General features: G+C 45.6%; 1 protein-coding gene across 1 annotated transcript in view; it reads right to left on the bottom strand.

Moving 5' to 3' along the window:
- CDH23 (cadherin related 23) overlaps positions 1 to 17,271 on the bottom strand; it is a 1,761,581-nt gene that overhangs the window by 136,179 nt on the left and 1,608,131 nt on the right. The window contains exon 39 of the mRNA XM_073574902.1: positions 16,634 to 16,814. Within this exon, the coding sequence (XP_073431003.1) occupies positions 16,634 to 16,814 (181 nt within the window). The remainder of the gene's footprint in view (positions 1 to 16,633; positions 16,815 to 17,271) is intronic.

Below are 17,271 nucleotides of genomic sequence, written 5' to 3'. Positions count from 1 at the left end.
CAACTCTTTTAAGCAAACAGCAGACCCTAGTGAACTATACTTCTCCGATGTCATAATAATATAGGGTTTGCAGCAATATTTCACTTTCCCACATCATAGTTCCAGCCATTACTTCCTCTAATAAATTAGCAGTGGCTTAACAGAGTTCAGAAAGCACAGCAGATCTTTTTTTTACAATAAAGAACTTTTTTGTTAGTAAGAGAAAAAAATATGTTTCCATAATCAAAATATATCAGCTTCTTGGACTCTGGTAACTGTTATATGGGGATGAATAGTAATTATAACTAGACGTTCAAAGTCAAGTGTCACGCACAGTGTAGGACAGACTAAGTGAAACACAAAGGGATAAGGGAAGGAGAACCAAACACTAGGGAAGGGGGCAGAGGAGACCCCTATGACAGATCTAACGTCACTCTGTCTGTCCTACCGTCTCTATATAGGTTCCACACCTATCGCCGAGCAGGATACCTAATCCCTGTGTGACCCTGGTGATAAGCCCTGCATCAAGAAGGGCAGAACGAGCGCTAGTCAATCCCACTAACACTAAAGACAGCAAGGATAAATTAAACAAAGGGGGACACTTAGCTTGAGTAGACTCAGAGAGAAACACCTACACCCTCCAAACTCCTAGAGGACGCTAGCAGACTGCTACAGCTCCAAGCCTCAACAGAGAAGTGCAAATAGGAAATTTCAACAGCAACTCCTACCAGGACGTTGGGAGTTATAAACACCCAGGTCCAGGTGTGGCCATTAGCACCGGGGGGGGGGGGGTCGCCAATAATCTGCAAAGCAAACAACTGAGACCTTCTACAGAGAGATGCAGTGGAATGGTCTGTACCCTCTCACACATCTGTGACAGTACCCCCTTCTACGAATGACCTCTCGACACTCAAGACCAGGTTTTTCAGGATAAGAGGTGTGGAACAAACGAACTAGCCTGGGGGCATTCACCTCTGATGCAAAAGCCCATATCCTTTCCTCTGGACCATAACTCCACATATGAACCAAGTATTGTAGGGAACAATGTCGGTGGCGAGAATCTACAATCCTCTAGGTTTCCATCAACCATAGTTGGGGGAGGCAGTAGGGATGAGGGCTCAAGGGGTTCCACATATCTCTTGAGCAAACACCTGTGAAAAACGTTATAGACCTTAAGAGCCTGAGGTAGCTCAAGATGAAAAGCTGCTGGACCAATGGCGGCGGTTACCTTATAGGGTCCAATGAATCTAGGCCCTAACTTCCAGGAAGGAACCCTCAACCAAAAATTCCTGATACACAACCACACAAAGTCATTCACATTCAGGTCTGGACATAGCACACATTTACTGACAGTCATACATTTATACCTGTCTCCCCTGACTCTGTTTGGAACAGGTACTGGCAAAACAAGATCAGATGGATGGGTATGCGGTACTTTAGAACGTGCACAAACATTGCAGGCAGACACTTGTTCAACCAGATCATGATGCAACCCAAAAATGACAAGAAAGGAGGTCCGCGGTTGCCTTACCACCTGACCAGCAAGTACAGAGGCTTGAAATTCTCTAATTACTTTGCGGCGCAATTTAGACGGCACAAATAACTTCCCCAAAGGACAGGAGGCAAGGGCATCAACCTGAGCTTCCAACACCTTACGCTCCAGATCAGGGTACAAGACCAAGATGCTTACCCCCTTCTGCAAAATTTGGGCAGGGTCCTCTAAATCAGACAAAAATACTGATAAGGACCTTGTAGATACAGCTGAAGAGGAAATGTTTAGGCAGTTAGCATGACAGTAATTTCCCCACTTTACAATCTCTCTGGATTGCCAATCCACAGTTGGATTATGCTTCACCAATCAGGGCAAATCCAGAACCATTGGAGTGTGGCGAGCCTTCAGGACATAAGAAGAGATTATTTCATAATGTGAAGACCCCACCTTCAGTCTTATGTTATGAACAATTTGTGCCAGTGTTCTATGTGCAAGTGCTGCTGAGTCGATGGCACAAATAGGTTTAGCCAAGTTAGAACAGACAAAACCATGAGTTCTAGCAAACTTAACATCCATCATACTGACTCCAGCTCCATTGCCTACCAGCACAGAATTTGTTTCAGACCTGCACTCTAGCACCACATCTGCTGTCAGAACAAAATGAGAATTGAAGGTTGAAGATGAACACACCTCTTGATTATCAAGCTCAAGGCTTCCAACGGTTAATCGCATCTCGTTTTGCTTTGAAATTGCACGACATGCCTCAATAATATGTTTCTTCTTCCCACAAAAAAACCCACACCCCTTTTTCTTGCAAATGTTAGAGGAAACATGAGATGTAAATGCACCTCCCCTCCCAACTACATGAGCTCCTCTAACTCCGCAAGTATAGATTCATCCCCGGACCATTTCTCCAACACCGGTTTCTTGTGCTGGAAAGAGAGCTAAGAAGCAGGTGTTCTTACCCAAATGTCTCTCAGGTGTATATCCACCCGAATACCCAAGGATATGGCAGCCTCCAAAGACACAGGAGTTTCATACACTGCTAATGCATCCTTTAACTTTTCAATGAGGCCCTGTAGCAATTGGCTTCTGAGAGCAGGGTCATTCAATGTAGTATCAGTAGACCACCTGCGGAATTCAGAGCTACGAGAGAGCTCATATATGTCTCTACTGAATGATTTCCTTGCTGAATGCAATGCAGCCTGGATTTAGCCAAGGAAATATGGTCAGGACTAGAGTTGAGCGACTTTTGGTTTTCTAGGGTCGCGTTTCGTTTCGTGAAACCCGACTTTTCCAAAAGTCGGGTCGAGCAAGATCGTCCGATTATAGGGAAAAGTCGGGGTCGTCCCGAAACCCAATGTAAGTCAATGGGGAATAAAAGTCGGCAGTGAGAGGAGGACAGGAAACACACCTACAGTGCCCATTTGAATGCCAAAAGCATCAATTCTTCTTACTTAAGCTTGTCAACCTTAATTAACTTCATAATACAAGTTACGCACTGAAAAATGGGGGTTATTTGGCTAAAGTTGTGGGGGGGAGGGCTGGCTGCAGGTTTTCATGTGCCCTGGGCGAAAGAGCGCCCCTTTAACACATACCACAACTCATCATGCTCCGATACGGCAGAGAAATAGCGGTAAAGTACAATGAAAAATACCTCACTTTTTACATCTCATGACGAGGCCCATCTATTTCTCCATACAGAATCATTGGTCCCATATAATGTTTGAAACAGTATATGATGAGCTCCACATAATGCTACAGTATATGTTGGTCCCCATGGATGAAGCTCCACTGTCTTATGGGCCCAAATAATGCTCCAAACATAATGGGCCCCATTTCTAATGCTCTAGTGTATAATGGGCCCTGTAAATGCTGCTCCAGTGTCTGATGTCCACCTTTGGAATGTTCCAGTGTATGGTGGGCCCCATCTATCATTCTCCAGAGTATAGTGCTCCCCAAAAATTGCTGTCCCAACATTGAAAACAATCAAATAAGTCTCCTCGCTAGGGAATCCCTGTACTTGTCTGGATTCCTCGTCGTCCCCATCTTCCATCTCACTGCACAGTATTTCAACTTTGCAAGTGCTGTGATCCTGAGCAAGCAGGGGGGGCCCACTCGTTGGCGACGGCACTGGCACAGGGCCCCTGATAGTACGGTGGTGTGTCTGATGGCGGGTGGGCCGAACCTGCACTTTCATCTGCAGCTTCCTCTTTGTCACCGTGTAAGATGGAACTGTATATGGGAAGGGTAACCTGAGTTTCATCAGGGTCAGATTCAGGTCGTGTAGCGTGTGAGGGGAATGTAGTGGTCTGGGTCAATGTACCAGCAGATTCATCGAGCAGTGGCTGGGCATCAGTGCACTTGTGTCGCCCCCAGGAGTACGGTCGCCACAGTGGCATTACCTTCTTCCTAGGGAGTGTGATGTCATGCTTGGGAGCAACGAATGATCTCTCTAGCAGGTTAACTGATTGGGCGGCGTTATTCCCACGAGTCATGACCCTCCAAACAGCGTTCATGAAGGCAAAGTGTTTGTTTTACGTGGGCAGTATGGTTGCAAAGCTGAACCTTAAAGGAATGTCCAGAAGGGCACCACCAGGAGTGGAGCCTACGGTTAAATTCGACTCCACCTGGGAAACCTCAACCATGCCAGCTACAGAACAGATGCACACATTGCAAGCTTAATTCCGTTAACGAACGAGACTCCGTCATGCCCCGCGGTCCGAGTCCGGCTTACTAGAGGGACACGTGAGGCTCTGGCACATGAGATTGGCCAATAACTGGTGTGTCATGCCCTTACATGTCCGTGGCTGCATGTGCGCTACACTGAAAAGGCCAGCGTTTGTCGCTTACAGGTGCAGATAACCCGCTGAACAACGTTAGTGATGGGGATCACTGATTACAATTATTACCCGCGAACAATGATTTCCCAGTAAGTGCAGGTCAACCGCAGTTCCGGAATTAGGCCTAACCGTCATTCCTGAAAAAATGAAAAACTTCCGTGTGCAAACCACAGGTGCTGTAGCTTGCTTAACAGCTCGCCAGCCGTTCTCACGCCCAGTATGGATTACACGTGATTGCACAAAGGTGAGAAAGGGTACCGTATCCCCAGATAACATGTATGGATAGCGTACACATTCAAAATATATGTCTATACATCAGGAGGCAGGCTCAGACGGTGTTAGGCCCAGTATGGATTGCACGTGATTGCACAAAAGTTAGAAAGGGTACCGTATCCCCAGATAACATGTATGGATAGCGTACACATTCAAAATATATGTCTATACATCAGGAGGCAGGCTCAGACGGTGTTAGGCCCAGTATGGATTGCACGTGATTGCACAAAGGTTAGAAAGGGTACCGTATCGCCAGATAACATGTATGGATAGCGTACACATTCAAAATATATGTCTATACATCAGGAGGCAGGCTCAGACGGTGTTAGGCCCAGTATGGATTGCACGTGATTGCACAAAGGTTAGAAAGGGTACCGTATCCCCGGATAACATGTATGGATAGCGTACACATTCAAAATATATGTCTATACATCAGGAAGCAGGCTCAGACGGTGTCAGGCACAGTATGGATTTGACGGCCCAGACTACACAGCGGAGGAGCAGGGAGAGGTGAAGATTGCAAATGCTGGGGCCCTGCCCAAGCAAGGGGGGCCCACTCGTGGGCGTCGGTACTGGCACTGGGCCCCTCATTGTACGGCGGTGTGTCTGACGGCGGGTGTGCACCACCACCGTCAGAGACACTTGATTGCACTATGAAGGACCCTGTACCAGTGCCCGCGCCCAAGAGTCGGCCTACCCACCTGTCCAGGGCAACGGCACTCGCACGGTGTCGTGCGCTAGGTGGTGACCCCGGCCATGGGGGGGGAGGCAGCACAGTTAGGGAGTTTTAGAAAGTGGCATATGTTGATGTTGGACATTGAGCTGATGCAAAAGGTGAAATAGGTCAAGTCCCAGGAAGAGGTGGACCAAAGCAAGCCATTTTTCTGTCACCCTATGTGTCATCAGAGGAATGTGGGACAAAATCCTTGGAAACCCATGCGTGGTTCATTTTAATGAAGGTTAGATCATCCACATTTTGGGTTGACAGACGGGTCCTTTTTTCTGTCAGGATTGATCCAGCTGCACTGAAGACTCTTTCCGATAGCACACTTGCAGCTGGGCAAGCGAGCTCCTGTAAGGCATATTGGGCCAATTCAGGCCAGGTGTCCAGTTTAGCGGCCCAATAGTCAAAGGGGAATGACCTGTGTGGGAGAACATCGATATGGGAGGAAAAGTAGTTTGTAACCATAGTTGACAACTGCTGTCTCCTGTCACTTTCCATCGATGCAGTATTACCAGTTGTGTGAGCGGTACTTGAAAAATCAGTCCACAACATTGTCATGAAACCCCTGTCTCCAACGCCACTTCTGCTGTGTGCACCACGAACACCTCTGCCAAGCTGCCCCCGGCCCGTACGGCTCGTGTGAGAACCATCACCGCTGCTGTGTGCTGGGAATGCCTCAAGCAACCGATTTACCAGAGTTGCTTGTTTATTAGCCAATATTAGGTCAAGGTTTTCCTGTGGCATGATGTTTTGTAAGTTGCCTTTATAGCGTGGATCCAGGAAGCTGGCCAACCAGTAGTCGTCATCGTTCATCATTTTGGCAATGCGTGGGTCCCTTTTTAGGATCTGCAAGGCATAATCTGACATGTGGGCCAATGTTCCCGGTGTCAATGATGCACTGCGAGTGCTGGTTGGAGGAGCACTTTCTGGCAAATCCACATCCCTCCAGTCATGCACAAACCCTGTACCAGACCTTGCCACGCCAACATTTTCACTTGCCCCACGAGATGCATCCTCCTCCCCTAAGTAATCATCCCCATCATCATCCTCCTCCTCCTCTTCTTCCTCCACCTCATCCAGGAGAGGTCCCTAAGCAGACAATGGCTGAATGTCATCAAGGATTCCCTCCTCCTCTTCCTCCTCATCAACATTGGCTGCAGACGCCTGCTCCTTAAGGTGCGTCAAAGTTTGCATGAGCAGACGCATAAGTGGGATGCTCATGCATAGGATGGCGTTGTCTGCGCTTACCAGCCGTGTGCATTCCTCAAAACACTGAAGGACTTTACAGAGGTCTTTCAGCTTCGACCACTGCACACCTGTCAACTCCATGTCTGCTTTCAAAGTGCCTGGCCGTGTATCCTCCCACAAAAGCATTATGGCCTGCCTCTGCTCGCACAGCCGCTCCACCATGTGCAGGGTGGAGTTCCACCTTGTTGCAATGTCGATAATGAGGCGGTGGTTGGGAAGGTGGAGCAATCGCTGCAGCTTCTGCATATGAACGGAGTGTACAGGCGACCGGCGGATGTGCGCGCACAGTCTTCGCACCTTCTGGAGCAGGGCTGTTAACTCCGGATAATTTTTGAGGAAGCACTGCACCAGCGTCGGACTGGAACACCTTGGGCCCACCAGAGAAAATCATTCTTGGGGCCCACTATGTAGCTGCATAGAGTTAAATACCAGACCACCAATTATGCGGTAAAACACGCTAATATCCGGGTATAATATAAGGTTGTACATGTCTTAATTATGTAGCAGGAGTTGGGGTAGCCCCCTCATAGAATATAAAGCAGCCCCCTCACATAGTATAATGCAGCCATCTCATAGAATATAATACTGCCCCCCTCATAGGGTATAATACTGCCCCCCTCATAGGGAATAATGCACCCCCTCATAGGGTATAATGCACCCCCTCATAGGGTATAATGCACCCCCTCATAGGGTTTAATACTGCCCCCCTCATAGGGTATAATACTGCCCCCCTCATAGGGAATAATGCACCTCCTCATAGGGAATAATGCACCCCCTCATAGGGTATAATACTGCCCCCTCATAGGGTATAATACTGCCCCCCTCATAGGGTATAATACTGCCCCCCTCATAGGGTATAATACTGCCCCCCTCATAGGGAATAATGCTGCCCCCTCATAGGGTATAATACTGCCCCCCTCATAGGGTATAATACTGCCCCCCTCATAGGGTATAATACTGCCCCCCTCATAGGGTATAATACTGCCCCCCTCATAGGGAATAATGCTGCCTCCTCATAGGGTATAATACTGCCCCCCTCATAGGGAATAATGCACCCCCTCATAGGGTATAATGCTGCCCCCTCATAGGGTATAATACTGCCCCCCTCATAGGGTATAATACTGCCCCCCTCATAGGGTATAATGCTGCCCCCCTCATAGGGTATAATGCTGCCCTCCTCATAGGGTATAATGCTGCCTCCTCATAGGGTATAATGCTGCCTCCTCATAGGGTATAATGCTGCCCCCTCATAGGGTATAATACTTCCCCCCTCATAGGGAATAATGCACCCCCTCATAGGGTATAATGCTATATAGATATATAGATATAGAGTTAGATAGATATAGATAGAAAGATAGATGTAGAAATAGATAGATATAGTCCCCCCGCTATTCCCCAGCTTCTCCCCTCTGTCAATCCCTTCACTGGCTCCCAATTGCCCAGAGACTCCATTACAAAACCCTAACCATGACATACAAAGCCATCCACAACTTGTCTCCTCCATACATCTGTGACCTCGTCTCCCGGTACTTTCCTGCACGCAACCTCCGATCCTCACAAGATCTCCTTCTCTACTCCCCTCTTATCTCCTCTTCCCACAATCGCATACAAGATTTCTCTCGCGCATCACCCCTACTCTGGAACTCTCTACCACAACATATCAGACTCTCACCTACCATCGAAACCTTCAAAAAGAGCCTGAAGACCCACCTCTTCCGACAAGCCTATAACCTGCAGTAACCACCGATCGACCAAACCGCTGCACGACCAGCTCTACCCTCGCCTACTGTATTATCACCCATCCCTTGAAGATTGTGAGCCCTCGCGGGCAGGGTCCTCTCTCCTCCTGTACCAGTTATGACTTGTATTGTTTAAGATTATTGTACTTGTTTTTATGTATACCCCCCTCACATGTAAAGCGCCATGGAATAAATGGCGCTATAACAATAAATAATAATAATAATAATAATAATATAGAGATAGATAGTAGATAATGGATAGAAAGTAGATAATGGATAGATATAGATAGAAAGATTCATAGAGATAGATAGAGATAGATAGATAGAGATAGATAGAAATAGATATAAAGATAGATATAGAAAGAAAGAAAGATAGATAGATAGATAGATAGATCGATCAGTAGATAGATATAGAGATAGATAGAAAATAGATAATGGATAGATAGATATAGAGATAGATAGCTATAGATAGAAAGATATAGAGATAGATAGATATAGAGATAGAGATAGATAATAGATAGAGATAGATAAGAGATATACAGATATAATAATAATAATAATAATAATAATAATATAGACATATATAGATAGATATAGAGATAAATATATATAGATAGATGGCTATAAATAAAAATAGATATAGAGATATATATATAGAGATAGATAGATAGATAGATAGATAGATATAGAGATAATAGATATAGAGATAGATAGATAGATATAGAGATACATATAGAGACAGATAGATATAGAAAGATAGATATAGAGATAGATATAGAGATAATAGCTAGATATAGAGATATGTATAGAGATATAGAGTTAGAAAGATAGATAGATATAGAGAGAGATATAGAGATAGATAGAGATAGCTAGATAGATAGATGGATAGATAGATATAGATAATAGAGATACTAGATAGATATAATAGATAGATATAGAGATAGATATAGAGATAGATGGATAGATCAATAGACAGATAGATAAAGAGATAGAGATAGATAGATAATGAGATATAGAGATAGATATAGAGATATAGTGTTAGATAGAAAGATAGATATAGAGATAGATAGATATAGAGATAGATATGGATATAGAGATAACAGATAGATATAGATAGATAGATATAGAGATAGATAGATAGATAGCTATAGAGAGAGAGATATAGAGATAGATATAGAGAGAAACAGATATAGAGATAGAGATAGATATAGAGATAAATAGGTAGATAGATATAGAGATAATAGATAGATATAGAGATAGATAGAGATAGAGAGAGCGGTAGATAGAGAGAGAGATAGATATAGAGAGAGATAGATACAGAGATCGATAAATAGATAGAGAGATATATATAGATATAGATAATAGATAGAGATAGATAAATAAATAAATATAGAGATAACAGATAGATATAGAGATAGAGTAAGATAGAAAGATATAGAGATAGGTAGATATAGATAATAGAGATAGCTAGATAGATAGACATAATAGATAGATATAGATAGATAGATAGATAAAGATAGATATAGAGATAGAAAGATAGATAGATATACAGAGAGATATAGAGATAGAGATAAATAGATAGATATAGAGAGAGATATAGAGAGAAATAGATATAGATATAGAGATAATAGATATATATAAGATAGATATAAAGATAGAGATAGATATAGAAATAGATAGATATAGATAATAGATAGAGATAGATATAGAGATATAGATAATAGATAGAGATAGAAAGATAGATAGATATAAGAGAGATAGAGAGAGAGAGATATATAGAGAGATAGATAGATAGATAGATAGAGAGAGAGAGCGAGAGAGATATAAAAAAAACAAACAAAACACAATACTCACCTCTCCTCCTCGCTCCCACGCTGATTCCGGCAGCCGGCTTCAGTGTCAGGAGCTGCCCCCTCTGCCAGACACACAGCGGGTGCGCGATGTAGTGACGTCATCGCACACTGGCTGTGAGCCAGGAGCAGAGAGGACTGAGGGCGGCGCTGGCCCTGATTTACAGCTGTAGTCTGCAGAGCAGCTTACTGGCCTGGGGGCGGGGCCTCTGGGGGTGTGGAGACCTGAAATGAGATTCACTGCTTCACAGTGAATATTCATTTCTCTTTAGCAGCGGGGACAGGGGCTCCTGCCTCCTGTCACCCGCTGCTGCTCCGCTGGCAGGGGCCCCCATAGCAGCTGCATGGTGTGCGACACACCACTGGCTGGGGGCCCCTGGAGCAGCGGGGGCCCTAGGCAACTGCTGGCCCTGTATGCTAGCAGGTGCCAGGGCCCACCAGATGCCAGGGCCCACCGGAGAATCCTCCAGTTCTCCGGTGGGCCAGTCCGACGCTGCACTGCACCTCCAGGTTCAAGGTGTGAGCCAAGCAAGGTATATGGCTGAGTTTTGAAAGGGCTATGGCTGCCACAAAATTACGGCCGTTATCACTAACTACCTTGCCTGCCTCAAGATGTACACTGCCCAGCCATGACTCAGTTTGTCGCTTCAAGTACTCGGCCAGCACCTCGGCGGTGTGTCTGTTGCCCAAACACATCATCTGCAACACAGCCTGCTGACGCTTTCCACTAGCTGCTCGATAGGAGGACACATTGTGTGCAACAGTGGCAGCTGCAGATGGAGTGCTCGTACGACTGCGCTCTGTGGACGAGCTTTCGCTTCTGGAGGAGGAGGAGGAGGAGGGTCGAACGCCTACAGCCAACTGTTTCCTATACCGTGGGCTAGGCAGCACTGTCCCACCACCGCTGTCCCCTGTGGACCCTGCATCCACCACATTAACCCAGTGCGCAGTGATGGACACGTAACGGCCCTGGCCATGCCGACTGGACCATGCATCAGTTGTGAGGTGCACCTTTCCGCTCACTGACTGCTTGAGTGCATGGACAATGCGGTCTTTCACATGATGGTGGAGGGCTGGGATGGCTTTGCGAGAGAAGAAGTGGCGACTGGGTAGGTCATAGCGTGGTACTGCATAGGCCATGAGTACGCGGAAAGCTGTGCTTTCCACCAACCGAAAGGGCATCATCTCAAACGAGATTAGTTTGGCAATGTGGGCGTTCAAACCCAGTGTACGCGGATGAGAGACTGAGTACTTTCTTGACCTACTCATAGTGTCTGGGAGGGTGAGCTGGACTTGAGAGCTGCATATGGTGGAAGTAGCGGTGGACAGGGCGGACTGAGAGAGGGTTGATGATGGTGATGGAGTTGGTGTTCTTTCTGATGGCCTAGAATCAGTCTTTCGTTGATATAACAGTGTGATTCCCTGACTGCTTTGGCCTTGCAACGACACCTCAACATTTGCTGCTGTGCTAACCGGTGGGCTTACAGTGGGGGAAACAATGTAGCGTTGCTGACTACCTTCGTTGTGATCAGTTGCACATGTGGCACTTGAGGTTTGGTGTTGTGTCCACGCTTGCAAGTGCATGCTGGTTAAATGTCTAAGCATGCAACTGGTATTCAAATTTTTCAGATTTTTCCCTCGGCTAAAGGTCTTTGCGCACTTCTTACAGATAACCTTGGCCTGATCATGAGGATTTTGGTCAAAAAAGTGCCACACTGCACTCTTCCTACTTTGGCAGACATTTTGCGGCCTAGCACGCTGTGATCTTTTGACCCTCTGGACAAGCTGTCCAGCAACTCTTTTGATGTTTGGAACCTGTCTTTGGAGTGCTCCGGGCCTGCCAGATAACAGCTGTTGCGATGTCGACGTCTGCTGTGGATGCTCCTCATCTGAGCTATTGGAAGCAGCACCCTCTTCCCCCAATCGATGCCAATCTGGGTCAACAACTGGGTCATCCATCACCTCCTCTTCTGTCATGTGCACCTTCCTCTGTGTCACCGTGTATGGTGGTATAGTGTGCGGGAAGGGGCACCTGAGTCTCATCAGGGTCAGAATCTGGCTCTGTACACTGCGAGGACAATGTAGTGCTCTGAGTGAATGTACCAGCAGAATCATCCATCAGCGGCTGTGCATCAGTGCACTCCATGTCAGATTCATCTTGGCCTGGGTAATTCACCATTTGACTTGATAATCCAGGCATGGTATGTGAAAACAGCTCCATGGAGTAATCAGTAGTATGGCCTGCGTCATCCTTCAATCTTGGTTGGGGTGAAGGACACAAGGAAAGGTGTGGTTCATGAACATGAGCCTCCAATGACGACTCAGTGCTTTTACTTTTTACAACTGAAGAAGAGGAGACGATAGAGCTGGAGGCTGAGTCAGCAATGTAAGACAAAACTTTTTCCTGATGCTCTGGCTTTAAAAGCGGTTTGCCAACTCCTAGAAAACTAAGCGTTCGAGGCCTTATGTAGCCAGACGATGACGCAGGCTCAACACCTCCTGCATTCGGTCCTATTTTTTGCTCTTGCCACTACCATCAGATCCACCACCAACACCATCATTACCAGCTGCCAACCCCCGCCCAATTCCACGGCCTCTTCCACCAGCCTTCCTCATTTTTGGTAGAAATGTAGACAAAACCCAACAAACTATATAGTAATGTAAAACAAGGTACAAGGTGTCTATAGGACAGGGGAGATTTTGAATTTCTGCAGACACTTGTGGACACTGGACACTTTTGGATTGTGTGAGGCCCAATGAATATCTGAGCGCTATGTGACAGGCTCGATGGCACAGCTGTGACCAAAGTGACTAGAGGATAAGGGAGATTTTGAATTTCTGCACACACTTGTGGACACTGGACACTTTTGGATTGTGTGAGGCCCAATGAATATCTGAGCGCTATGTGACAGGCTCGATGGCACAGCTGTGACCAAAGTGACTAGAGGATAAGGGAGATTTTGAATTTCTGCACACACTTGTGGACACTGGACACTTTTGGATTGTGTGAGGCCCAATGAATATCTGAGCGCTATGTGACAGGCTCGATGGCACAGCTGTGACCAAAGTGACTAGAGGATAAGGGAGATTTTGAATTTCTGCACACACTTGTGGACACTGGACACTTTTGGATTGTGTGAGGCCCAATGAATATCTGAGCGCTATGTGACAGGCTCGATGGCACAGCTGTGACCAAAGTGACTAGAGGATAAGGGAGATTTTGAATTTCTGCACACACTTGTGGACACTGGACACTTTTGGATTGTGTGAGGCCCAATGAATATCTGAGCGCTATGTGACAGGCTCGATGGCACAGCTGTGACCAAAGTGACTAGAGGATAAGGGAGATTTTGAATTTCTGCACACACTTGTGGACACTGGACACTTTTGGATTGTGTGAGGCCCAATGAATATCTGAGCGCTATGTCACAGGCTCGATGGCACAGCTGTGACAAAAGTGACGAGAGGATAAGGGAGATTTTGAATTTCTGCAGACACTTGTGGACACTGGACACTTTTGGATTGTGTGAGGCCCACTGATATCTGAGCGCGATGTCACAGGCTCGATGGCACAGCTGTGACAAAAGTGACTAGAGGATAAGGGAGATTGGATTGCTTTTAAAAAAGCAGTTTGCAGAGCAGTGGGTAAACAGCAATGCCAGCCTGTCAGGAAGCCTTAAAAGGCAGCCCAACAACCAACACCACTGATACACCACAATATAGCCTCCCCTTGCACTGCACACACAGTGACTGGTGTGTTGTGCAGGCCAAATCGCTAGCAGCAGAAGCAGTTTTTTTTTCTTCTCAGCAGGACAAAAAAAAAAAATTGGGATTGCTTTTAAAAAAGCAGTTTGCGGAGCAGTGGGTAAACAGCAGTGCAGGAATGTCAGGAAGCCTTAGAAGGCAGCCCAACAACCAACACCACTGATACACCACTATATAGCCTCCCCTTGCACTGCACACACAGTGACTGGTGTGTTGTACAGGCCAAATCGCTAGCAGCAGAAGCAGTTTTTTTTTCTTCTCAGCAGGACAAAAAAAAAAAATTGGGATTGCTTTTAAAAAAGCAGTTTGCGGAGCAGTGGGTAAACAGCAATGCAGGAATGTCAGGAAGCCTTAGAAGGCAGCCCAACAACCAACACCACTGATACACCACTATATAGCCTCCCCTTGCACTGCACACACAGTGACTGGTGTGTTGTGCAGGCCAAATCGCTAGCAGCAGAAGCAGTTTTTTTGTCTTCTTCCCTGCCTAACGCTCTCCCTACAGAATCAGCAGCAACCTCTCCCTATACTGAGATCGGCAGAAGTAAGATGGCGGTCGGCGTGCACGCCCTTTTATACCCCCTGTGACGCCCACCAAAGCAAGCCAATCACTTGCATGCCCTTCTGAAAGATGGTGGTGACCCGTGCCTATGTCATCACGTTGCCCACAGTGTCCGTGGATCCTGATTGGCTGAAAAAGAGCGCAAAACAAACTTTTGAAATGCGACTTTGGCGCGTAAGTCGCCGACCTCGTGGCCGACCTCATCCTAGGGTCGGGTTTCGTTTCATGAAACCCGACTTTGCCAAAAGTCGGCGACTTTTGAAATTTTTCGACCCGTTTCGCTCAACTCTAGTCAGGACCATGATAGATAAGGGCTAGGGCCCTGATAAACTCTTCCACAGACTGCAGACACATAAAATCCTGTGGTAGAGAAAAATCCCAGGACTGAGGTTCCCCCTGCAACAGTAAAATAATTCCTATTCGTTGCTCCTCATTTCCAGAGGAGTAAGGATTCACATTTTGCATGCCTCTTTAAACACAAAAAGCTTGTCCCTACCACCAGCAAACCTGTCAGGGAGGGCAATTTTGGGTTCAAGCTGGACCCGCCTACCTGCAACGTCCCCCACAATAGGAGCCTGCAGCCGCTGCCGTTGCTGATAACCTTAGAACGAAGGTAAGTCAACTCCAGTGACAACCTCTGTAGCTGCTCTGCCAGCACAGCAACGGGATCCATGAACCCAGCAAAAGGAAAAAAAACACACAGAAAAAACACACCAAAAATAAACACTTTTTTTCTTTTACAAATGTAAAAGGTGGGTGATAATGTCACACACAGTGTAGAACAGACTAAGTGCAACAAAAAAGGATAAGGGAAGGGGAACCAAACACCACAGAAGGGGGAAGTGGAAATCGGAGACCTTTAGACAGATCTAATGTCGCCCTGTCTGTCCTGCCATTCCTATGTAGGTTCCGTACCTATCGCTGAGCAGGATGCCTAATCCCTGTGTGACCCTGTAGTGCTAAGATATTAATGATCATCGGGAACCCATACTGATAGCCTGTCTGTAAAGACCCCTTTAAGATAATAGACAGTAATAGTTTAGCTTTGTATCTCCTGTTATTTTCCTAACACCTGGGAACTGCATAACTATGAGAACGTGCATGTTTATATTACTCACCGAATTATCACATAGTTTCGCTATCAATGTTTGGTTAGAAATGTGTTTATAGACTAGTGGAACATCCGGAATGAGGAGAGTTTTTGGCAAGTCATATCTGGGGTGATGTATTTGTCTGGGGTAGATTGACATCTGAAGAGCTGGCCACTCAGAAGAGAGATACTATACTGGACAAATAGAACCTGTCAGAGCTTGTGTAACATTTGGTTAGGCAAGCAATGTTTTTTCCAAACAATACATAAACTGGAGAAGACTGCAGCTAAGACAGAAGCCTGTTAATCTGTAGAGCGGAGGGGACGCCCATGTGGGTCTATAATGCAGAAATCCCAGGAATTTCTCTGTCTTCGCCGTTTCGCTTCTCACGGTTGATGTTTCCGGACAGATGATGTTGCTATTCCTGGTGAAGTTTTCCTTATGTAGTGTGCAATGTAAGTACTTTACCTTTGTGATTTATATTATGAAAAAGTGTACACATATCATACTATTTCCTGTTTTCTGTAATCATTTAATTATTGTAATAAAATTAATCGCCTTATTTATGGCTGTATCCGAGCTCTTTGAGTACTTGGCAAAACAGACCCTGGCGATAAGCTCTGCACCAGGAAGGACAGGATAAGCGCTTGTCAGTCCCACTAACACTAAAAACAGCAAGGATAAATGAAACAAAGTGGGACTCTTAGGTTGAGTAGACGCAGAGAGAAATGAAGATGCCCTCCTAACTCCAAGAGGATGCTAGCAGACTGCTACAGCTCCAAGCCTCAACAGAGAAGTGCAAATAGGAAATATCACCAGCAATTCCCAACAGAAACTTGTGAGTTATAAACACCCAGGTCCTGGTGTGACTTTTAGCACTAGGGGAAATGGCCACTAGTCTGCAAAGCAAACATCTGAGACCTTCTACAGACAGATGCAGTGCAACGGCCTGCACCCTCTGACACATCCGTGACAACAAATTTTCAACCTCTTCCAAGTTAGCAGTAAGGAAATATTGAATACATAAACTGCTTTACTGTATGACAATCCCACCACTTTACACTTACCAAGAATATCACCTCCAACAATGCTGTATTCTACTTGACCATTAAGACCTGCATCTTTGTCTTCAGCTTTGAAAGTTGAAACTCTTGGACCTGGTTGTCCCTCTGTTATCTCGAAAGGTCCTTCGTATGGCTTTGGGAATTGTGGCCAATTGTCATTTATGTCAATTACATTGACTAATACCTGTGGAAAAAAAAACATTTAGTCCAGAAATAAAACACTGAGAACACATACAGTACTGTATATCACAAATATGCTATCTCAATAACATTCATAATATATAAATCAAGACCAAAATACTGTATATACTCGAGTATAAGCCGACCCGAGTATAAGCCGACCCCCCTAATTTTATTTTTTCTGATCAGTTTTTCCTGCAGCTCCAGGGTACCACTATGAGGGCAGCTTTTGCGCCATCGTATGCAAATTTATTCCTAGGGCTGTGGGAAAGAAACATTTTTACAACTGATTCTACACCTTTGGTGGATAGAGTGCAATACTGGGGGAGATACATTGATGATATTTTGTGTATCTGGCAGGGTTCGATGGACGAGCTACATACCTTTATGAATCATGAATAAAAATGATTTGAATCTACATGTGACGTATAAAGCAGGAACATCCATTATTGAATTTTTGG

The sequence above is a fragment of the Dendrobates tinctorius genome, unplaced genomic scaffold, assembly GCF_039654945.1.
Source record: "Dendrobates tinctorius isolate UK_male_01 unplaced genomic scaffold, ASM3965494v1 ptg000040l, whole genome shotgun sequence".
In the NCBI taxonomy this organism is placed as follows: Eukaryota; Metazoa; Chordata; class Amphibia; order Anura; family Dendrobatidae; genus Dendrobates; species Dendrobates tinctorius.
This window is presented reverse-complemented; position numbering and strand designations above follow the sequence as displayed.